Source organism: Procambarus clarkii, chromosome 26, assembly GCF_040958095.1.
Source record: "Procambarus clarkii isolate CNS0578487 chromosome 26, FALCON_Pclarkii_2.0, whole genome shotgun sequence".
NCBI classification, from domain to species: domain Eukaryota; kingdom Metazoa; phylum Arthropoda; class Malacostraca; order Decapoda; family Cambaridae; genus Procambarus; species Procambarus clarkii.
Window position 1 is genome coordinate 19,431,320 of NC_091175.1, and position 25,778 is coordinate 19,457,097.

Sequence of the window (25,778 nt, forward strand, 5' to 3'; positions counted from 1 at the left end):
TCATAGTTGGTACTGCATATTCTAGCACCAGATTGATGAAGACTAAATTATCTTGAAAGACTTCCTGCTTAGATTTTTGAACATCATTCTTAAGTTTACCATTTTCCTAATTACTGCTGACGTTATCCAACTTAGAAGTGCTTCCAGTGTCAGTAATGATGTTGTGTTTACAGTAATCCCAATTTTTTCCGATGCTTTTGTCTCTAATGGTGAAGCTACCTAATAATCCCTTTTTCCCTCCCTTTTCCATAACCTTACACTTGCTGTGGTTGAAATCTAGTAATCAAGTGTGTTCCCACTTTTACAGTTTGGGAAAGTTTTTCTGGAGCACCGTAAAGTCTTCATCAGTTTGAAATCTCCTAATTAGTTTTGCACTGTCTTCAAACAGTGACATGTATAATCTCATCCCTTCCAGTATCTCTTTAAGGTCATCTTGAGATGATTTCGGGACTTTAGTGTCCCCGCAGCCCAGTCCTCGACCAGGCCTCCACCCCCAGGAAGCAGCCCGTGACAGCTGACTAATTCCCAGGTACCTATTTACTGCTAGGTAACAGGGGCATCAGGGTGAAAAACTCTACCTACTGTTTCTCGCCGGCGCCCGGGATTGAACCCGGGACGACAGGAGCATGCGTCCAGTGTTCTGTCCGCTCAGCCACCGGCTCCCAGTAGGTTATTAACACAGATTATAAATTGAAGTGGGATGAGCACCAAGCCTCGATAAACTGAGCTCGCTAACTCTTTCCAGCCTGTCATCTTTTCTCTAAATGTGAAGCTCTGTTTCCTGTTTGTTGGATATGCCTGTGCTTTTCCACTCATTGTCTTTCATTGTGCAGTGGCTCTTTTTAATTTCCACCAAGTGTTACATATTAAATTAAAATTATATACCAATAACAATACAAGCTCTTCTTTGCTCAACCACACAGGTAAATTCAGGTAAAGTCTTGAAAGTTTGAAGCCCATGTACAAATGCATTCTCCAGGTATTGCAGACATTATAAATTACAAAAATAAATAAAAGTGAAAATATATGGCATTCTTTCAGGGAATGTCTAATTAGTGGACTTTTCAAGAATAAGCTTCTTGGCAATTACAGGAAAATATAAATTAGACAGCAAAGCTAATATTATATAATATGAAATTATTTCAAATTTTAACGCAAGGCTGAGCAAAATAATTTTATTTTGTTCATTTATCCCAGTTCCGGAGAAGCTATCAGATGAGAGATCTTTTATGCCAAAGTGCTAAGATGATTCACATTCATTATTAGAAAAAAAAAATCACTTGTCTTTACAGTATAGTGTACACTGAGAAAGTTATAGTACAAAATTTAACAAATGATGCCCATTATGTCTTTATTCTTTAGTACCATGCAGTGCTTCCATCTCTGTTTATGTATGTTAAATCAACACATTTGCTTAACCCATCCCTCTTCAAATCAATTACAGTATTCCTTTACAAGATATGGTTATTCTTCCTAATACTAGGTATATTCCATAGGTAATTTTAAGTTAATATGATGGACATACCACTGATTCACTTGGCTTAGCATGTTCATGTGCCCTCTTAACAGCTACAAAAGGTCTCTCCCTTTCTGACATGTCAGGATGTTTTCTGGGAAGACTTCGCTGGCTATTTGAAGGTGCGTTATTTCTGAGAAAGAAAATTATATTAGTACAACTGCAGTAGCCAGAAATACCGTACAGCAGTACAGTGCCGAAAATGTACAGTACATGAAAAAATATGTAAAATAAAATTACAATATATAATCATCAAATAATACATCTGCAATGGGCAGCTAAGAAATGACGACTTTACATGTTTAGGTCATTAGCAAGCTTACCTGACCGAGTGTTCTCGAGAAGCTGACCTGGTTGGCAGAACTGGAGAGGAAGGCGCGGAGTTGCCCCGGGCTGGGGTAGAGTGCCCAATTGGGGGTTTCTGAGGTGTGCTGGGTGCTACTCCAGTATTTATTGTTAAAGGCGGGAATGTCTTCACTGGGGAAGATTCACGCGAGGTCTCAGATAAGAGGGTGTTGTCACTAACATACCCATCTTCAATTTCCTTGGAAGTGGTGGTAGTTGTGCGCTGTTGCTGTAGGGAAAAATACAAGAAATTCGTTGTTAGCAGCACAGTAATTGTTTCTTTTGTGTATGTATTTTTGGAAAACCTTGTTCAATAGATTGTCTGTACTAACTAAAAACTAATAAATAATGAAACTAAAAAAAATTATTATTGTAGATTCTAGTGACTGAGGCAGCTCAAGTTACAAGTTCACTGAAACAGTCTAAATCTTCATCCCATTATGACACTGGTATGCCTGCACTTAGCCAACTCAGCATTAAAAAGTACTTTGCTGTAGTTAACATAAGAATTGCAGGTAGCATTTATAAAACAATTTTTAATATACAAAACCCTGAGGATTTATCCTACACTTAGAAAATATGGTTTCTCACAGTTTAGAAACATTTACATTATTACTCTAAGTTACATTATTTACTCTATGTACAATACAATAATTTTTAGTGCAACCAGCTCTGAATATGGTTTAATGGCAAAATGAAAATACAACAAAGGAATTTTCTTCTGTATTACCTGGCTCATGCGAGTGCGGAGTTCGGAAAGCATTCGAGCCTCTTGAGGTCCTCTTTCTGCTCGGAATTTGGCTTCCCGTCTTTCTGCAAGTTTGCGCTGCTGCATTTGTAGCCATGACACATTGTTGCTACTGGTGCTGCTGAAGCTACGACTGAAAATTGAAAAGAATATGATTAGCCTAAATTCAATTACAGTAAATGAATATTTTTGTAATTCCAAAAACTCATAATTGTTTTTGTAACAATTCTACCCACACTCATGTGTATAGATGCTCTATGGATGATGGGTTGATGCGTGTGGGTATGCACATGTATTCACTTGGTTGTGCTTGCAGGGGTTGAGCTTTGGCTTTTTGGTCCCGCATCTCGACTGTCAATCAACTGGTGTACAGGTTCAGGTAGGTAGATAGGGGGTGTGGGGTTGGGTGGGTGGGGAGGGAGGTGTTCACCTAGTTGTATTGACCTAGTTGTGCTTGCGGGGAGGGGGGGGGGTTGAGCTCTGGTTCTTTCGGCCTACCTCTCAACTGTCAATCAATCCACTGATTTTTTTCCACGCACGCACACACACACACACATCACACATCACACATCACACATCACACATCACACATCACACATCACACATCACACATCACACATCACACACACATCACACACACATAAATGAATAAACACACATAAATATGTCTTCATAAATGATCTACCAGTTGGTATACAGAATTATATGAGCATGTTTACTGATGATGCTAAGATAATAGGAAGGATAAGAAACTTAGACGATTGTCATGCCCTTTAAGATGACCTGGACAAAATAAGTATATGGAGCACCACTTGGCAAATGGAATTTAATGTTAATAAATGCCATGTTATGGAATGTGGAATTGGAGAACATAGACCCCACACAACCTATATATTATGTGAGAAATCTTTAAAGAATTCTGATAAAGAGAGAGATCTAGGGGTGGTACTTAACACTCCAGCATCTCGTGGGTCACTCGCTCCTAACACCGCGTATCACTCGCTCCTGGCACCGCGTGTCACTCGCACCTGGCACCGCGTGTCACTCGCACCTGGCACCGCGTGTCACTCGCACCTGGCACCGCGTGTCACTCGCTCCTGGCACCGCGTGTCACTCGCACCTGGCACCGCGTGTCACTCGCTCCTGGCACCGCGTATCACTCGCTCCTGGCACCGCGTGTCACTCGCTCCTGGCACCGCGTGTCACTCGCACCTGGCACCGCGTGTCACTCGCTCCTGGCACCGCGTGTCACTCGCTCCTGGCACCGCGTGTCACTCGCTCCTGGCACCGCGTGTCACTCGCTCCTGGCACCGCGTGTCACTCGCTCCTGGCACCGCGTGTCACTCGCTCCTGGCACCGCGTGTCACTCGCTCCTGGCACCGCGTGTCACTCGCTCCTGGCACCGCGTGTCACTTGCTCCTAGCACCGCGTGTCACTTGCTCCTAGCACCCCATGAATCATTCCTAACATCCCCCGTATCACTCTTAAGCACATATAGCCTACAACACTGCCTCTGACTCTTATTCTTACTTTTCCTATCCATATTAAGTAACCAAAATATAGGCCAACATCGTATCAATATTAAGTTAACTCTAGTTCTGCAAATTCACAAACCAATTTTGTAACCCTAATCATCTTCAGTATACATTTACTGTCACTCTTTTCCATTATATAATGGAAACAGCTAACGTACAATTACAGTACTCCGTTATATAATGGAAACGGTTAACGAATTTAATCCGTTCCGGCACCGAGCATGTCATGCGAAACGAATTTCCCCGTTTAAAATAATGGAAATACAATTACAGTACTTCACCATTCTTATTTTTAAAAGTTTTCTAATTAAATTGTAAAGTTTCTACTAACAATGTAACTTAAATATTACAAATCCACTACAGTTTTAAACATTCGTTGGAGATTTTGTTAAACTTTCACAACCCTTAAATTCAATGTATAAATATAACAAAAAATACAACAAATATATTTGTAATCTCTAAAACGTTTCCGAACCAGTGCATAATTATATGCACATATATATATATGCAAATGGAAACTTTTGACAAGCCGCCGGCTTCCTGTCCTCCTCGAGGACAGGAATTCTGGTAAATATGCATACAGCTTTGTAAACAACTAAGACTCATTGTTTTATTTACACTAACAATAGTGTTCTCCGTGTTGGCTATTTTATATAAATTATTATTAACAATTACATTTTAATAAAAAATGCCCATTGGGCAGTGGCTGAAATCTTCATGAAGAAAAACGCTTATTTCCTGGTCACAGGATGAGTAGCACTGCCCCATAAACTCGCCCCTCGGAGCAAAATTAAAAAAAAAATCCTAGTCCATTCGCCTAATGGTGAGAATTCCCCACCGCGATGTGATCTTGCTGTTGTTGTTGTTATAGATTCAGCTACTCGGAACAAGTTTCAAGTAGCACGGGCTATGGTGAGCCCGTAGTGTACTTACCTGGCACAGGAGTTCAAGTTCAAGTTCAAGTATGTTTATTGAGATAAGCAATAAATACATCTCAAAGGGATAGAGTAGCTTAGGCTATTTCTACCCCCCTCTACTTCAAGTCCCTCAAGGGGCGCACAAATTCAGTGAGTACAAATAGACATATAACAGTACAAGAATCCCATTTAACATTGCATAGGCACAGGAGCAGTGCTGTAGGATGTGACTTTGCTGGAGACCGGGGGTTTAGAAATAACCTAAGCTATTCTATCCCTTTGAGATGTATTTTATTGTCTTAATAAACGTACTTGAACCTGCTGATGCCACCACCCAATAACCTCGTGTGCCCATTTACTCTACCCTTCGGTAAATTACTCGATTATATTATTGTAAACCGCTAAATTAGCATATTCCGGTTGGAGCTTTCTACCAGCGGGGGTCGTCAGTGTGGTGTTAACTAAACAGTCATGTATATGCCAAAGGTAGGTTAGCACATTCCGTGAGGGAATGTAGATAGGCTTCGGCACGGAATTTCCGCTATTTAGGATTAAAAATAGTTTAATATAGGCACGCACTATCATGAAATTTGTTTGTGATGTAAACAATTTATTAAGATACAATTCATTTCTACACCAAAGAGAAGTACAGTTCAGGGAGGTCATTGACAGGCAAGGTTAGTGACTAGGATTGACTAAGCCAGCAGACTTCTTATTATTATCAACATTATCACCGTTGATAATACTAAATTAATGTTGATAACGTTCAATTCAACTAAGACTAAAGCACAGAGAATTCACGTTACTCTTGTATATTGTGCCCACTGACATCCTGTTTTCCTAGATTGGGTGTTAAACCTGGCATACAATCTTCATTGTCATGCCTCCATCCTTCACCTGGTAATACGTTGATAAGAGTAATGCGTGCAGTCAATCAACATTAACGTATGTTAATTTATATATTTAGAGAGGTGGTTGGGTGAGGGCCAACATCTACCAGAACCCCACCGTTGAGGGCCCGCATCTACCAGAACACCACAGCCCCCCCCCACCGTTGAGGGCCCGCATCTACCAGACCACCACCGCCCTCCCACCGTTGAGAGCCCTCATCTACCAGACCACCACTGCCCTCCCACCGTTGAGGGCCCTCATCTACCAGACCACCACTGCCCTCCCACCGTTAAGGGCCCTCATCTACCAGACCACCACTGCCCTCCCACCGTTGAGGGCCCTCATCTACCAGACCACCACTGCCCTCCCACCGTTGAGGGCCCTCATCTACCAGACCACCACCGCCCTCCCACCGTTGAGGACCCTCATCTACCAGACCACCACCGTTGAGGGCCCGCATCTACCAGACCACCACCGCCCTCCCACCGTTGAGGGCCCTCATCTACCAGACCACCACCGCCCTCCCACCGTTGAGGGCCCTCATCTACCAGACCACCACTGCCCTCCCACCGTTGAGGGCCCGCATCTACCAGACCACCACCGCCCTCCCACCGTTGAGGGCCCTCATCTACCAGACCACCACCGCCCTCCCACCGTTGAGGGCCCGCATCTACCAGACCACCACCGTTGAGGGCCCGCATCTACCAGACCACCACCGCCCTCCCACCGTTGAGGGCCCGCATCTACCAGACCACCACCGTTGAGGGCCCGCATCTACCAGACCACCACCGCCCTCCCACCGTTGAGGGCCCGCATCTACCAGACCACCACCACCCTCCCACCGTTGAGGGCCAGCATCTACCAGACCACCACCACCCTCCCACCGTTGAGGGCCAGCATCTACCAGACCACCACCACCCTCCCACCGTTGAGGGCCCGCATCTACCAGACCACCACCGCTCTCCCACCGTTGAGGGCCCTCATCTACCAGACCACCACCACCCTCCCACCGTTGAGGGCCCTCATCTACCAGAACACCACCGCCCTCCCAACGTTGAGGGCCCTCATCTACCAGACCACCACCGCCCTCCCACCGTTGAGGGCCCTCATCTACCAGACCACCACCACCCTCCCACCGTTGAGGGCCCTCATCTACCAGAACACCACCGCCCTCCCACCGTTGAGGGCCCTCATCTACCAGACCACCACCACCCTCCCACCGTTGAGGGCCCGCATCTACCAGACCACCACCGCTCTCCCACCGTTGAGGGCCCTCATCTACCAGACCACCACCGCCCTCCCACCGTTGAGGGCCCTCATCTACCAGAACACCACCGCCCTCCCACCGTTGAGGGCCCGCATCTACAAGAACACCACAGCCCCCCCCCACCGTTGAGGGCCCGCATCTACCAGACCACCACCGCTCTCCCACCGCTGAGGGCCCTCATCTACCAGACCACCACCGCCCTCCCACCGTTGAGGGCCCCTTATCTACCAGAACACCACCGCCCTCCCACCGTTGAGGGCCCGCATCTACAAGAACACCACAGCCCCCCCCCCACCGTTGAGGGCCCGCATCTACCAGAACACCACCACCCTCCCACCGTTGAGGGCCCGCATCTACCAGACCACCACCACCCTCCCACCGTTTAGGGCCCTCATCTACCAGACCACCACCACCCTCCCACCGTTGAGGGCCCGCATCTACCAGACCACCACAGCCCCCCCCACCGTTGAGGGCCCGCATCTACCAGACCACCACCACCCTCCCGCCGTTGAGGGCCCTCATCTACCAGACCACCACCACCCTCCCACCGTTGAGGGCCCGCATCTACCAGACCACCACCACCCTCCCACCGTTGAGGGCCCTCATCTACCAGACCACCACCACCCTCCCACCGTTGAGGGCCCGCATCTACCAGACCACCACCACCCTCCCACCGTTGAGGGCCCTCATCTACCAGACCACCACCACCCTCCCACCGTTGAGGGCCCTCATCTACCAGAACACCACCACCCTCCCACCGTTGAGGGGCCCGCATCTACCAGACCACCACCGTTGAGGGCCCGCATCTACCAGACCACCACCGTTGAGGGCCCGCATCTACCAGACCACCACCGTTGAGGGCCCGCATCTACCAGACCACCACCGTTGAGGGGCCCGCATCTACCAGACCACCACCGTTGAGGGCCCGCATCTACCAGACCACCACCGTTGAGGGCCCGCATCTACTAGACCACCACCGTTGAGGGCCCGCATCTACCAGACCACCACCGTTGAGGGCCCGCATCTACCAGACCACCACCGTTGAGGGCCCGCATCTACCAGACCACCACCGTTGAGGGCCCGCATCTACCAGACCACCACCGCCCTCCCACCGTTGAGGGATAACGAGGCTTCCATCATATACCACACAGGTTTCTGGGTCAGTTCTTGCCTGCAGGTCCACAGCGACACACTCACGTGTCTACCAGGTGGGCTTTCGTTTTTGTAAGGATATTGTCTAGCATATAGCAGCATCTTAAGTCATTAACACCCTCTCGGGATGGAACTGATGAGGGGGAGGGGGTTACCTGTGACTTACTATAGCCAGTTTCGAGAGTAGAAAGTTGTTGTAGTGTGTTAATGGGTGGTTGAGGGAGGTTGCTGTAGGTAGGTGTTATGACCAGGTGGTCTATTTGCAGAGGAACAATGATTTGTGAAACTAATGCACAGAGAATGTATGTTGGGCGACTTCTAGGTGTTACGGCGCTGCCAGTGACACGATTAAATAAATAAATAATAAATAATAAATATTTATTTAATAATAATTCTAGTACGAAGAAGGTTCTTTAATAATAATTCACTGTGTCGGGGGACAGGAAGCCAGAGTGTATTCATACACGTTTTGGCTTTTATCGAGCCCCCCCCCCCCTAAGGCTGAATTATTGACCCCGCCCAGGAGGCAACCCCACAACAAGTTGACTATCTCCTGAATACCTACTTACTGCTAAGTGAACGGAGGCATTAGGTGAAAGGAAATGTGCCCATCCATTTCTGTCCCGCCCGGGATTCGAACCGGGAATTCTCGATTGTGCATCAAGAACGAACCTGATTGTACTACTGCAGCCCGTCCTCTAAGCAAAGGCCAAAGTCCATTCCATGCACCCACCAAACCCCAGCTGTTTATAAATGTAAAACGGTTTACACACGACTCACAATGATGACGTCCGAACACTTCCGGAACAAGTGCTTGCTGACGACTTTTGTTCGAACCACAACGTTGTAAATGTTTCACCCACGTACTAGAAATACAAATATTGTAGTTTTATGTAATAATTGGCAACGTTGACTTAAGAGGAAAGAACTGTTACCTGCTTGATGGGGTTCTGGGAATTCTTCTACTCCCCAAGCCCGGCCCGAGGCCAGGCTTGACTTGAGAGAGCTTGGTCCACCGGGCTGTTGCTTGGAGCGGCCCGCAGGCCCACATATCCACCACAGCCCGGTTGGTCCAGCACTCCTTGAAGAAAACCATCTAGTTTTCTCTCGAAGATGTCCACGGTTGTTCCGGGAATGGCGAAGCTGTCATCACCCTAGATTTGGGGGGGTAGAAATAGCCTAAGCTACTCTATCCCTTTGAGATGTATTTCTTTCTTGTCTCAATAAACATACTTGAACTTGAACCCTAGATTACAGGTTGGGAATTTGTCCTGGCGGCCGGGCCAGCACTAGCTAGGTTGAGGGCGCATACTCCAACCAGTTACCATTGGAGAACCCATCCCTGGAAACAAACCGAAACTGTCTCTATTTTAAGCTTGTTACAACTTATAATAAAGTTGTTACATCTTGGCTTAACGTGTTTATGACGTATTAGAACGTTGTTACAACTTGCTATATTGGTTGTTATAACTGGTTAGGAAGTGTTAAAACTTGTTCGAACGTTGTACCAACGTCGTAGTGTCGGTGTGTGTTTGGCGGGATGTTGTTTACTCCACTGCTCAGCTGTGACAGTAGGTAGTGGTCACCCTCCGGCAGGCGAGGGAGGTTGCTGTAGGCAAGGCAGGTAGAAGGCTTAGTGCTGGGTTGTGCGAGGTAGGGTGGAAGAGAAGCTTTGTTAAGCTGTGGCTGGAGTGTCAGGTAGACCCATACAGTTCCTCCTGCCAATTTGTCTCCCTATTTTTTTTTTTTCTGTTTACCGATTTATCGCCCTTTGTCTTGCCGGACTGCTCGCTCGCTCTCTCCAAGGGGACAAATGGTATTCATTTCTTTTATTCTTTTAACGACAAAGGTAAACGCCAAGTATCATTCCTGAAGAAAATATCTTGCTAATTTAAAAATTATTATGGACAGTTACACATGTGAAAATTACAGATGTGAATATGGCAATCCATCCTCCAACCATAGTAGGAATAGATTTTAATCGATTTTGGAGTGTACAAAATATGGATTGTTGTCCCTCCAAATAATTCACATTTTGTACTATTGAAATTATGGAGAAATAAAATACACTAACCATAAAAAATTTCCAAACAATAAGCAGTTTCCATGGCGTAGTGGTAAGACACTCGCCTGGCGTTTCGCGAGCTCTTTGTCCTGGGTTCCTATCTTGGCCGGGGAGGATTTACTGGGCGCAAATCCTTAACTGTAGCCTCTGTTTAACCCAACAGTAAAATGTGTACTTGGCTGTTAAACGATTCTTCGCTGGGGTCGTATTCCAGGGAACGAGGCCTAAATAAATAATCTAGGCTGGAACTTAGGCCTAATTTAGTACATGTACTAAACTTGGTCAAGAAAAAGTTAAATTTAACTGCTGACTTCTTCCTTGAGGCTTCTACAAAATTAAGGGTGCAAAACGTAGGCATTTTTGGGTGTAAAAGTTCCTATTTTGTACTCACATCCATAGGAGCTATCTTGAAGTTATCTTGAGATGATTTCGGGGCTTAGCGTCCCCGCGGCCCGGTCCTCGACCAGGCCTCCTTTTTGTTACATACCCCCTCCCCCACCCAGGAAGCAGCCCGTAGCAGCTGTCTAACTCCCGGGTACCTATTTACTGCGAGGCGAACAGGGCCATCAGGGTGAAAGAAACATTTTGCCCATTTGTCTCCTCCTCCACCAGGGATCGAACCCGGAACTTCAGGACTACGAATCCGAAGTGCTGTCCACCCAGCTGTCAGGCGCCCAGCTGTCCGCTATAGGTAGTGCAATTTCTATATGCATAAGTATTCGAGATAAGGCAGTAGGATATTTAGAAACGTTAACAAATGCACTCAAGTTAGTTCTTTCTTGACGCTGCAAGACTCCTATTTATCATCCACAGTACCCGATTTATAAAGAATTTTAATCTTCTTGAGAAAACACACACAGAAGAATGATTTACTTAACCCCAAGCATTAACCCCTGCCCGAAACGCTATGCATGCTAGTGGCTTTACAAGAATGTAAAAACATCAATGCTATGTACTTTCATAAACCCAGTGTACCTTCTTGTACATAAATAAATTATAAAACCTCATTTAAGATGCCAAAATAACTTAATTTATATTGTCTACGATGGAGGATACTAAGGGGGAGAAATGAAACTGTGTATCAATAAAGTACTCATAAACAAATCCACAAGGGCCGTGACGCGGATTCGAACCTGCGTCCGAGAGCATCCCAGACGCTGCCTTAATCGACTGAGCTTAATAAACTGCTCATCCTCCTAAAATTACAGCAACTCTTTGGTCAAACGAACAAAAATGGAACTTGCAGACAACAATTTTCACGTTTGTACTCTTAATTTTGTAGAGGGCCACGAAAATCAGCAAAATATGAATTTATATAAAATAATGGATCAAATAATAATGGATTCTATCATATAAACTCTCATCTGTCCCTCTACTCACCTAGTTGGGCTTGTGGGGGTTGAGCTTTGGCTCTTTGGTCCCACCTCTCGACTGTCAATCAACGGGTAAACAATGTCTCCGTCCGTATATGGATAATGTAATGAAGACAGCTGTAGGGATACTGACGTCATGGACGTAATCCTTTTCGAGATTGCTAAGCGTTCGCGTACATCCACGTCTCCCTGGATTCCTGACGCCATTATGCCACGCGCGAACGTTTACCAGTATTGACACTGTCACTGACAGTCACTGCAGTGTATCCCCCCCCCCCTGCTCCTTCATCTTCCCAGCGTGCACATCCAGGCCTACACCTTGCCATTCAGTTAGACAATTTGCTGGAATTTAGCATCCTCGTGCGAACGACCGAGGGAGAAAACACATTCCTGGCCATAGAATATGAGGGCATTGGGAGGTATGTGGCCATGGCCACGCCCGGAGGTCAGGCTAGAGGGTCATGGCCACGCCCGGAGGTCAGGCTAGAGGGTCATGGCCACGCCCGTCCTCCTAAGGCTCCCCTACGTCAAGAAACTGTTGTACAAAAGTACCCTTATCCTAATCCCACCAGAGGACCTAACACAGAAAACGGGACATTATGTCAATTTCGCGAGCGGCTACCATTTTTTAGTGCCACAATTTTTGGCCTTAGAGTATATGTCAAAAGGCGACGTTCTGTTAGGAGGACGGGTTGATGGCCACGCTGGGAGGCCGTGGTAGAGGACCATGGACACGCCTGATACCTGCTTGGAGGTATCATGGCCTCCCACCGCTGGGGAGGCCATGCTAAAGGCCTATGGGCACGCTGGGATGACTTGCTATTAGACCATGGACACTCGGGGAGGACGTGGTTGACGGAACTGGGCCCGCTAGTAGAGAACAAGACAGACGACTGGTAGTACCTGACTAAGGCCGCGTGCCAACGGAGTTACTAGGCAGAGAGGAGCAGCAGCTGCCGCCGCCCAGGAAGACACTACCTTCTGGCAGTCACCCAAGACCTCCGTCGCTGTAGCCGCCGAGGCAAGTTGTGATCCGCACGACAATTAACGCTCGACCCCCAGACGTAAATAGCATTACCGGCTAGGCGGTTTCAGCCTGCCGATGCAAAACATGATAAGGGGACGTATCGACCCCTTTTTCTCTATCAACCCCCTCCCCTCTCTCCATCAACTAGCTCCTGGCTTTTTTCTACTGGCGCAGGTCTACAGCCGCAGGACAGCATCCTGTGTGTAGGTGTGTTTTGGTAACATAGAGAGAGTGCTGACATTCTCAGACCTGTGGATCTTAACCTTCTCTGTGGAGTTCCTAACCTGTGATTTACATGTGACTGATTTTCGAGTGTTTTTCTGCTCTTGCACACCTGGCAACCATCTTGACAACCATCTGATTAGCCAGATTATTGCTGCTTGCGGACCTACAGAAATTTACAACTCTTGTGACCTCTGATTACTGACTAAACCACTTGAGGTCTGTCCGTCACGAAACTAGTGACCTCTGGCTCCTGGCTCAACAAATAGAGGTTTGAACCACTCACGACTATTTCGGATGTAAGCTAGGATTATTTTACATTATACAACACTTTCGATATAAGAGATGTCTAGATTATGACCAGTAAACTTTGCTTATATTGCATCCCAGACTGAAACACCTGAAGTCCTACAATCAGACGAGTTATATTCTGGATGCAAGGCTACCGACCAGCACTTAATACTCAGTATAGATACGGTTTTAATTAAACAGTTCCCCGGAGGCAAGCCGATGATGTTGCCTTGATGTGGTTCCGAAGATCAATGTCCTTATGTTGTATTGAACGGGGTGAGAAACGCTCGAGCTACATCATCCCTTTGTGTGTATTTATACCTCAATAAACTTATTTCAATTTCAAATGTCCTTGTGACAAGGTCTGTTTTGGTGCTCTTGATTGACGGTCTGTTAAACTCCGCCGTTCTTAATCTGACAAATTACAACCCTGTGGTATCCGTCGGAGGTGTTTATCAAGTGTCTGGTTAGAATCCAGTTGTTTATAAATGACGCAGAACCTCACATTTTTTTTTTAGAATTTTTTAACCCTAACTAAGGCTCGACCACACAGCATTTTATCCTAAGGTTAGCGTCACACTGAACTTCAGGCTAGGCTAGCGGGGATGTCACACAATGAACTTCAGGCTAGCCTAGCGGGGATGTCACACTATGAACTTCAGGCTAGCCTAACGGGGATGTCACACTATGAACTTCAGGCTAGCCTAACGGGGATGTCACACTGGGAACTTTAGGCTAGCCTAGCGGGGATGTCACACTATGAACTTCAGGCTAGCCTAACGGGGATGTCACACTATGAACTTCAAGCTAGCCTAGCGGGGATGTCACACTATGAACTTCAGGCTAGCCTAGCGGGGATGTCACACTATGAACTTCAGGCTAGCCTAGCGGGGATGTCACACTATGAACTTCAGGCTAGCCTAGCGGGGATGTCACACTATGAACTTCAGGCTAGCCTAGCGGGGATGTCACACTATGAACTTCAGGCTAGCCTAGCGGGGATGTCACACTATGAACTTCAGGCTAGCCTAGCGGGGATGTCACCAGCTCACTATTCAAAGGTCAACAACCCTTACACTTTTGCCATCGTCCATGACATTATAGTGTTGCATTTATAACAAAGCGTTCAGAATGTTTCCATATTGTCAAGAAAGTCACAATCAATGGAGTCAAGCCAGAACTCACTCGTAGGCTTTGTTTACAAATTCACAATAGGATTGGCAACACAGTAAGATTAAGTAGGCGAACAATAACTCAATTTCGTTTCACATGTTTCGAAGATGATCACGTTAAAATGAATAAATAAATATACAACTTTTAATCAGGAATCCTAGATAGTTTTCCGGAACCTGAACTAAGAAAATTCACAACATAAATCCAAAGAAAGAATGCTGGCTTTTTTTTTTTTTTTTGAAGAGAGAATCATGATTGCGGTCACCATCACCCGTTGTCGTCACCATCATCTGCCATGATCAATGCTGTCCGTAATGATCGCTATTATCTCTAGCGATCACATATTACGGTCACTTTCGTCTATAACTATCATCTCCCATGGTCACTTTTTTCCGTTAAGATAGCTATGGTCCGTCAAGATTAGCTGTCACAATCGTTATCAAGTCACCCATCACTATTATCCGCATCTATAATCTGTTTCCATCACTATCACCTGACATGACCACTTAGTCACCATCACCTCATCAAGAAATATGTACCAGCTGAGAATTAGTTACTCAGCGCCTACCTCCAACGTAGATACATTTCTTACCTTTGCTTGCGACTTAATTACCTGTAAAGTACTGTAGAAACCTTGTAAACAAAGTTTGCTATGCCTTGTAAACAAGTATTCATCTAATCTGGGTTTAGTTTCAACTTTGTGCTTGAATCATCAACGGGAAGAGTAAATCTGGAGGGAACGATGGTGGTGGATTATCCTGACAGAATGGAAAATTCTTAGTTTGTCTCCTATCCTCTGGCTTCATAAACTGCCCAATGGGCACAGCGTATTCCACGCACCGCGGCAAGGGGAATTGTATGCACTTCTGCTCAGTTGTTGATTCGCCAACGACGTTATTACATGTGACCCATACACACACACGTGACCTATACACACACGTGACCTATACACACACGTGACCTATACACACACGTGACCTATACACACACGTGACCTATACACACACTTGACCTATACAAACACCTGACCTATACACACACAAGTCATGGTACCGTGATTTGCAAAGATCGCAAAGACACGTGTATTGTATATCAGTTAATCGTTTTTGTTTAAGTTCAATTTCTTTTCTTTACTATGCGCCCCCATCTCCTTTTGTGTTGATTAACTTTACCATAAGGATAGACTCATGCTAAAGTGGAGAACTCTGCCAACTCTCACCAGGATTCAATCCTGACCCTCACAGGTCTAAAAAGAATCTTGACCCTTACACGGGGAACCCCAAGAAAGACAATATTGAATAAGCTTGGGAGATCCCCGTGTGCTGGTGGTGGTGGAGGACTCCACACAAAGGGGAAGAGGGTATGCAGGGGCGAGGTAAGGGGGCGGAGGCCGTGGAAATGTAGTGGGGAAGGGGGGTGTGGGGCAATGTAAAGGGGAAGGGGGCAACTGGACCAAGAAAAAGTGACAACAAAGATGGCCGCCACTAAGGTAAACACAGCAGGCCAAAAGTCAGCAATACGACACTGGGTGGAGGTTTTCTTGGTGAGGAGCTAGAGACAGACCCGCCCTGTCACTCCCCACCCCTCACCCCACCCTAACATACATACTCTCCCCATCTCACCTCTCACCTTATATCAGTTAATCATTTTTGTTTAAGTTCAATTTCTTAAACAAAATACAAAAAAAAATAAGTTACAGCCCCGCTCCTGTGACAGGTAAGTCCACTACAGGCTCACCATAGCCCATGCTACTTGCAACTTTTTGTTCCGAGTAGCTGAATCTAAAACATCAAAATATGTTCCTAGATGATTCTTACAACCAGTGGAAATGGCACCAGACACAATTCTTTACATCCTGACTCCAGCCAGCAGCTGAGAGGTAGGCAAGTCCTGCAACATCAAGCAGCTTTTCCCCTCTCCTTCCCCAATAGGAGGTTTGGGGAGGGGTTTGTTGGAACGTTTGGAAAGCCAGAAGGTAAATAGCCTCCACACTAAATCGGGCTGGCGCTAGCCTAGTTCATATCCCATCGTAAAGGGAGAGATTGGTTTTAGTGTACATTAGGAGAGTGTGTGTGTGTTTTGTGTGTGTGTGTGTGTGTGTGTGTGTGTGTGTGTGTGTGTGTGTGTGTGTGTGTGTGTGTGTGTGTGTGTGTGTGTGTATTTTTGTCTGCAGGATCGAGCTGTAAGCTCTTGGACCCCGCCTTTCTAGCCATCGATTGTATAATATCCTTATGTAACGACTCTCGACCTATTTTTCTTCTATCATGTCCTTGAGGTGCTGTCTACTACATATTTCTCTCACATTCTTAGGGGGCCTCACGGCTGAGTGGACAGCGTTCTAGGATCGTAGTCCTAAGGGCCCGGGTTCGATCCTCGGCAGAAACAAATAGACAAAGTTTCTTTCCACCAGGTACCCTGTTCACCTAGCAGTAAATAGGTACCTAGCTCAGTCGATTAAGGCAGTGTCTGGGATGCTCCTGGACGCAGGTTCGAATCCTCGTCACGGCCCTTGTGGATTTGTTCAGGTACCTGGGAGTTAGACAGCTACTACGGGCTGCTTCATGGGAATGTGTGCGCGTGTTAGAGAAAAATATATGTAGTAGATATAATAGAGGAAAAATAGATTGATTAGAAAGCGGCATCCAACAGCTAATATAGCTAGATTCTGCATATACAAATAGCAAATGCACACACATATCCCCAGGATGCGGCTCGTAGCAGCTATCTAGCTCCCAGGTACCTATTTACTGTTAATGAACAGGAGCATCAGATGAAAGAAACTTTCCATTTATTTCTGCCCCGACCTGGACTCGAACCCGGGCCCTTAGGACAACGACACACGAGTGCTGTCCGCTAGGCTGCGAGGACCTCCTCCCCTCCCTAAGATATATATATATATATATATATATATATATATATATATATATATATATATATATATATATATATATATATATATATATATATATATATATATATATATATATATATATATAGAGTGTGTGTGTGTGTGTGGGGGGGGGGGGGGTGTTGAGGGGGATGTGTTGATCGCGCCGTTCTTCAGTTAATCATATGCCGTTACACGGAGGTCGGTAGAAGTGATAATCCAAGCCATCATCATAAAATGATAGTCTTTATAGCCAATATTTGGTCAAACGTAAAAGAAATGCATTGTTGCAGCCTAATCTAACCCATTTTTTTGCACGATATTAGATCTAAAATAGAGTAAATTAGGCCTAGGATTGCATAGATAGGTTAGGTTCTTAACATTTTTCCATTGTCTTAAGTGTGCCACTTGGGCTAATTCAGTAATACAGAACATTATCTTTTTGGGGGCTAAATTCCGACTTTGGCGGCTTTGTTTACAATTATTAAACAGTTAATGAGCTCCGAAGCACCAGGAGGCTCTTTATAACAATAACAACAGTTGATTGGCAAGTTTTCATGCTTGTAAACTGTTCAATAAATGTAACCAAAGCCGCAAAGATTGAGGAAAGATGTACACGTTCGTAAGTACTTGCGTAACTGCTTCGTGAATCTGGGTCCTGGCAGGCTTGGTACAAGTTCTCTAGAGAGAAATAATGTTCAATCTGGATGGTAACTACTCACCAATCCCCACTTCCCTCCTCCCTTCCACTACCACCCACCAGCTCGTTTCTACCAATGTAAAAAGGAGTTTGTCAGCTGCTCTGGGTACTGGCAGTCCCACGAGTTATTTTGGCTGCCCGTAAAAGTCTGAGGAACTATACTGGCAGTGACGCAAAACACTTGAGTCATATATACGAGCAAACATTCACATTCAGTTTATAAAGCATGCAAGATCATGACATGAAGACCTGCACAATTCCCATGAAATGGAGACCATGAAACAAAGCCTTACAAAACTAGTAGTACAAATGATATAAAGATGATTTCGGAACTTAGCGTCCCCGCCAGGCCTGCTTTTTGTTACACACCCCCAGGAAGCAGCCCGTAGCAGATGTCTAACTCCCAAGTACCTATTTACTGCTAGGTGAACAGGGGCATCAAGGTTTTCACCTTGATGCCCCTTGATGAAACTCTGCCCATTTGCCTCTGCCGGAGATCGAACCCGGAACCTTAGGACTACAAATCCCGAGCGCTGTCCACTCAGCCGTCAGGTCCCCCTCAGCATAGAAAATTTCACATCATAGTCGTGTCGCACAACATTTCACAATTCCTAAATACCATTCACGAGAGCAGAAAGACAAGACAAATGACATTCAAGGAATCCGATCCATTGAGGCGCTCACCGGACGACATTTGACTCAAAGGAACAAAAAAATTAAATGCCGTAACTTCACTGCGAACCTGTTCAAGATTCCAAATGTCATTTTCAAAGGATACGAGGCATCAACCTTTCTGGTGCATGGCTGGAGCTTAAATAACCGATTAATCTGCCGTTAGGCTTTCAAACGATTAATCTCCCGCTAGGCTTTCAAACGATTAATGATACTTCGGCCCCTGAAGGAAGGTGGGTACAAAACAAAATACAAAATTCTTAAACCTCAACCTGCCCAGGTTGAGTTTTTATCTATTTAAATCAGATAAAATACTGTAAGTTTTAAACTTAAGTAGAAATAACTAAGCTGGCTCATTTTAAAGCAAAAATAATGTATTTTAAACCTGCCCGGGATTCTTAAACATGAAAAACACACACACACACACACACTGGCGTGTATATGGGTAGCCATACCAGCCGTACTGAAGAGGTCCTGGTAATTATAGGATCTATATAATAGGGGGTTTATATAATCGAAACAAATACTGCAATAGGAGACTTCCTTGTGATGTTTGAGCACAGGACCATATACACAGCAGTCAGGCAGGTGGCAGGGTCAACACGCCGTGACTCATTCATTGCAACTTTGCACAAGGGCAGCCACGCTCCTTTTCCATTCACCCTTTCCTCATCACCTCATATGAACCTCATAATGTAAGTAGTAAGTAATAATCAACAGAAGTCGCCAAGCCGGGCAGCCCATGTGACAAAATAGTCCGCAAGCCTATCACACCCACGCGAGGCTTCTATTTAAAATCATTTTTTTCATGGCGTGTTTGTTTAACCTGTGACTGAAACCTCCCATTAAATGTGTCCATGTTTCTAGACCTCCCATCGCCCCGTACACCTCCACAACCCCCTTCCCCCACCTCCTCTACCCCCTGACACCACCACAAACCCCCACCACATGAGCCGGACAGCCTGCTGAACCTTTACCGGGAGGTATGAGTCAGGGGGGAGCAGGAGGACCATGTATGGCGGCCCGGCTCCACTGTGTTATCTCCACGCTGGTACACACCCTCCTCCAGGGAACACACAGCTTTTAATATATTATTTTTTGTGTTAATAGCTTAGTCATTGACAAGAACTTTGCCGCGAGGATCTATGGGTCGCGAGGTCCAGGATGTGTTCACAGTGAGGCTGCAGGACGACGCTCCTGGGAAACGTAAGGGGTCAAAAGGAACAACAAATGAAAAGAGGAATCCGTGGTGTTATCAAGCATCTAAGGAAGAAGGACAGTTAAGCACACGGACACGGAGCAACTACAAAAACAATAACAACAGAGAGTTGAGGGAGGTATCAGAGGGACAAAAATTATCACCTCACTGTGAAAAAAAGAAGCAGACTATAAAAATTACCTGGCAAATAAAGCCAGCACCATCAAAAATGTTCCAGTCATATAAGAGGAAAACAACGGATAAGAACAGGTGATGAAACTGAGAGGACAAATACATAGAGAATGACAAGGTAATGTGTGAAGAACAAGAAATTCCAGGAGGTCTTCCCAAGAGAGCAAAGAGAAATCACCAAGTTGAGAGGGGGATGACGGTAAATCTAGCAGCTTTGAAAGATTTTGAAATTACAAGAGATGAGGTTAGGCGGTATCTGGTGGTACTGGACTCCACAAAGGCTATTGGACCTGACAGAATCTCACCATGGATAATAAAAGAGGGTGAAGTAGCACCATTTGTCCCACTCTCTATGGTCACTGGAAACAGGAGACCTACCAGAAAGTTGGGAGAGAGCTCATGCAGTCTTAATATACATAATGGGTGACAGGCAGGACAGATTTACTAGAATTCTATAACCCGGTGACAACAATTAAGCGATAAATGAGAACGGTGGGCAAACTGCATTTTCTTGGACTATCCAAAAGCCTTTGATACAGTGCCCCACAAGAGGCGGATGCATAAGTTGGAGAAAAAGTCGGGAGTAATAGGTAAGGCACTCCCAATAGATAAGAGTACCCACACAACAGAAAACCGCACCGGTTCTGTGCCAGGTAAGTCCACTACGGGCTCGCCATTGCCCGTGCTATTTGCCCCGCTCCTGTGCCAGGTAAGTCCACTACGGGTTCGCCATTGCCCGTGCTATTTGCCCCGCTCCTGTGCCAGGTAAGTCCACTACGGGCTCACCATTGCCCGTGCTATTTGCCCCGCTCCTGTGCCAGGTAATTCCACTACGGGCTCACCATAGCCCGTGCTACTTGGAACTTTTTCAGAGTAGCTGAATCTAAAAACAACAACAGAAAATAGCAAGTTACTGTGAGTACTGGAGAGAGATTAAGAGGCGAGTACTCATAGAATGGCGAGAAGTCATAAGCGGAGTCCCACAGGGTTCTGTACTCTGACCTATCTTGTTCCTGATATACACAAAAGATCTTCCAGCGTTTCCTAATGATACTAAAATTATGAGAAGATGTCTACAAACAGGAGGAGAAGAAGTAGACGTCTACAAGCAAGTGTAGAATAAGTCTACACAGCAGGAGACTCGAAGACTACCTGGACAAACTGAAGGAATATGGTCCAACAAATGGTTACTAGTGTTGACAATGGTCGGAATTTAGTACCCAAATGAGATAGAGACATCAGAAAGAATTTAATGTCAGAGTAGTCAACAAATGGAGTGCTGAGGACGGCGTCAACGCACTCCCAGACGCCGTCAACGCACGACGCTCCCAGACGCCATCAATGCCCGACGCTCCTAAACGCCATCAATGCCCGACGCTCCCAGACGCCGTCAACGCACGATACTCCCAGACGCCGTCAACGCACGACGCTCCAAGACGCCGTCAACGCACGACGCTCCCAGACGCCGTCAACGCACGACGCTCCCAGACGCCGTCAACGCACGACGCTCCCAGACGCCGTCAACGCACGACGCTCCCAGAACCGTCAACGCGTGACGTTGACAACACCAGCACAGCGAAAGAAACATCAGAAGCAAATCGGTAATTAGGAGATAATTACCGTGAACAAAAAAACAATGCCACACCGACTATACATCATTTAGAGCGGACACGTGGGATGTGAGAAGTGTGAAGATATGCTACTCACCCGGTCGGATCGGGAGCCGGTCGGCCGAGCGGACAGCACACTGGACTTGTGATCCTGTGGTCCCGGGTTCGATCCCGGGCGCCGGCGAGAAACAATGGGCAGAGTTTCTTTCACCCTATCCCCCTGTTACCTAGCAGTAAAATAGGTACCTGGGTGTTAGTCAGCTGTCACGGGCTGCTTCCTGGGGGTAGAAGCCTGGTCGAGTACCAGTCCGCGATGACGCTCTCAAGCAAGCAAAGTCGAGTACCAGTCCGCGATGACGCTCTCAAGCAAGCAAAGTCGACAATCAAAACAATGAATTTTGATTTATTTATATATACAAGAGTTCTTACATCCTTGTAAGAAGTCAGCCTGAACCAGTCTGCGGCTCATACGTCAGACTGCGAGCAGCCGCGTTCAACAGCCTGGTTGACCAGTCCAGCAACGAGAAGGCCTGATCGAGGACCGGGCCGCGGGGACGCTAAGCCCCGAAATCATCTCAAGATAACCTCAAGATGGTCCAGGACGGACCGAACGTCGTCACTTCTCTATCTTCTGATGTATAGTTTGGTCATCAACAAACAGGTACGGTCATCAACAAACAGGTACGGTCATCAACAAACAGGTACGGTCATCAACAAACAGGTACGGTCATCAACAAACAGGTACACTTAGTCCTGATGTATGAGGACGACGATGATGTATACATACATCATATATATGTATAATGATAACGATACTGATGTATAAAGGACTAAAGTACACTTGTGTGTTAAGTTACAAGTTCTTTTGTTCATTCTTAGAACCTCAATATTTCACTCATTTAATTTTCTTTAATCTGCCACATATGTCGGCACCATATAATATACTTTTCATATGCATTATTGTATACTAAAAGAACTGCATCAGCTGCACAGAACTAACTTGTCCTAACTGCATCAGCTGCACAGAACTAACTTGTCCTAACTGCATCAGCTGCACAGAACTAACTTGTCCTAACTGCATCAGCTGCACAGAACTAACTTTGTTCTAACTGCATCAGCTGCACAGAACTAACTTGTCCTAACTGCATCAGCTGCACAGAACTAACTTGTCCTAACTGCATCAGCTGCACAGAACTAACTTGTCCTAACTGCATCAGCTGCACAGAACTAACTTGTCCTAACTGCATCAGCTGCACAGAACTTCCCTAACTGCATCAGCTGCACAGAACTAACTTGTCCTAACTGCATCAGCTGCACAGAACTTCCCTAACTGCATCAGCTGCACAGAACTAACTTGTCCTAACTGCATCAGCTGCACAGAACTAACTTGTCCTAACTGCATCAGCTGCACAGAACTAACTTGTCCTAACTGCATCAGCTGCACAGAACTTCCCTAACTGCATCAGCTGCACAGAACTAACTTGTCCTAACTGCATCAGCTGCACAGAACTTCCCTAACTGCATCAGCTGCACAGAACTAACTTTGTTCTAACTGCATCAGCTGCACAGAACTAACTTTGTTCTAACTGCATCAGCTGCACAGAACTAACTTTGTTCTAACTGCATCAGCTGCACAGAACTAACTTGTCCTAACTGCATCAGCTGCACAGAACTAACTTTGTTCTAACTGCATCAGCTGCACAGAACTAACTTTGTTCTAACTGCATCAGCTGCACAGAACTAACTTTGTTCTAACTGCATCAGCTGCACAGAACTAACTTGTCCTAACTGCATCAGCTGCACAGAACTAACTTTGTTCTAACTGCATCAGCTGCACAGAACTAACTTGTCCTAACTGCATCAGCTGCACAGAACTAACTTGTCCTAACTGCATCAGCTGCACAGAACTTCCCTAACTGCATCAGCTGCACAGAACTAACTTTGTTCTAACTGCATCAGCTGCACAGAACTAACTTTGTTCTAACTGCATCAGCTGCACAGAACTAACTTTGTTCTAACTGCATCAGCTGCACAGAACTAACTTTTTCCTAACTGCATCAGCTGCACAGAACTAACTTTTTCCTAACTGCATCAGCTGCACAGAACTAACTTTTTCCTAACTGCATCAGCTGCACAGAACTAACTTTCCTAACTGCATCAGCTGCACAGAACTAACTTGTCCTAACTGCATCAGCTGCACAGAACTAACTTTCCTAACTGCATCAGCTGCACAGAACTAACTTGTCCTAACTGCATCAGCTGCACAGAACTAACTTTCCTAACTGCATCAGCTGCACAGAACTAACTTGTCCTAACTGCATCAGCTGCACAGAACTAACTTGTCCTAACTGCATCAGCTGCACAGAACTAACTTTTTCCTAACTGCATCAGCTGCACAGAACTAACTTTCCTAACTGCATCAGCTGCACAGAACTAACTTTCCTAACTGCATCAGCTGCACAGAACTAACTTTCCTAACTACATCAGCTGTTTAATATCAACAAACATGAATGTACCATCAGGGTCACCAGCCTCGCCCACTCCTTGAACTACGAAATATCGGGAGGCAGTTTTCCAGGAGAACACAGCCTATTGATAAATGTGATTCCAACACTCCTGCCTTGGAATCGCTTTAAATGGAGACAAGCTCTTATATTGCCGAACCCGACACGATGCAATTGATCCTCCATTGTTTTCCAAACACCTTCGAGCGTCCTTAACGACATTTGGGGCCAGATTCACGAAGCAGGTACGCAAGCACTTACGAACCTGTCCATCTTTTCTCAATCTTTGGCGGCTTTGTTTACAATTATTAAACAGTTAATGAGCTCCGAAGCACCAGGAGGCTGTTTATAACAATAATAACAGTTGATTGGGAAGTTTTCAATGCTTGTAAACTGTTTAATAAATGTAACCAAAGCCGTCAAAGTTTGAGGAAAGATGTACACGTTCGTAAGTGCTTGCGTAACTGCTTCGTGAATCTGGCCGTTTGACAATAGTCGCTATTTTTGTTCCATTTTCTATAAGCTAAATATTATTGAATGGGTAACTTTAGAACTTGGTCTAAATGTGTTTTCCCCGTGAAGAGTTAGCAAGGTCAGACCAGGATAATCTATATTAGGAAGGAGACAAGTGACCAAAATACACAATGTGGCACTGCCATAAACACAAGAGATTCCTGAATATTAGTGACAATATTCTTACCTACAGACAACGAAGGAAGACTTTAGCAGATGGGTTTATTTGACGAGTGCCAGAAATATTAAGTGCGGCAGTACTTGTTCCACCCTGACTAGCTGTGCTGGTTTCCTGGCGGGCAGAGGCAATACTAGGGGGGTAGAAATAGCCTAAGCTACTCTATCCCTTTGAGATGTATTTCTTGCTTATCTCAATAAACATACTTGAACTGAACAGAGGCAATAATGCCCCGTCTTCTTCCTTCTCCCAGAGCATTACGACTAACTCTTCTTGAAGACTAAACCACACACCAGAAGTTGAAGAGACGACGACGTTTCGGTCCGTCCTGGACCAGTATCAAGTCGATTAGGATCCCTCACTTTTCTGGTGTTGAGTTACTCACCAGAAAATTCTTCGTAGTCATCATATCTTAGGCCATGTTATTGTGATTCATCGTTTGCGTTCCGGTACTCATCTTCTAACTTTAGCTTTACAGGCATACCTAAAGCCTTAACGAGAGGGTAGAAATAGCCTAAGCTACTCTATCCTTTTGAGGTGTATTTTATTGTCTCAATAAACATGCTCGAAGCCTTCGAGGAAACAAGTTGCTAAATCCCCAAACGGCTCCATGTCAGATTATAGCAAGCAGCTGTTCTGGCTAGGGTAACCGCCCAACTTCTGCGTCCTGGTAACGGTACCACCATAAAGTCTGAAGTCACATCTTGAGTAAGTCTTTTTTGAGTTAAGTCTTTCACTGTTCGGGAACACTTGGGGAGTCTTCCATCAACTTCTTCCTTGGGAGATATTTGTGTGGGTTTTC

General features: G+C 45.6%; 1 protein-coding gene across 1 annotated transcript in view; it reads right to left on the bottom strand.

Moving 5' to 3' along the window:
* by (focal adhesion protein tensin) overlaps positions 1–25,778 on the bottom strand; it is a 93,634-nt gene that overhangs the window by 54,439 nt on the left and 13,417 nt on the right. Inside the window, exons 4-6 of the mRNA XM_069331519.1 lie at positions 2,592–2,742; positions 1,840–2,090; positions 1,526–1,649 (exon numbers count right to left, since the gene is read on the bottom strand). Coding sequence (XP_069187620.1) covers positions 1,526–1,649; positions 1,840–2,090; positions 2,592–2,742 — 526 coding nt within the window. The remainder of the gene's footprint in view (positions 1–1,525; positions 1,650–1,839; positions 2,091–2,591; positions 2,743–25,778) is intronic.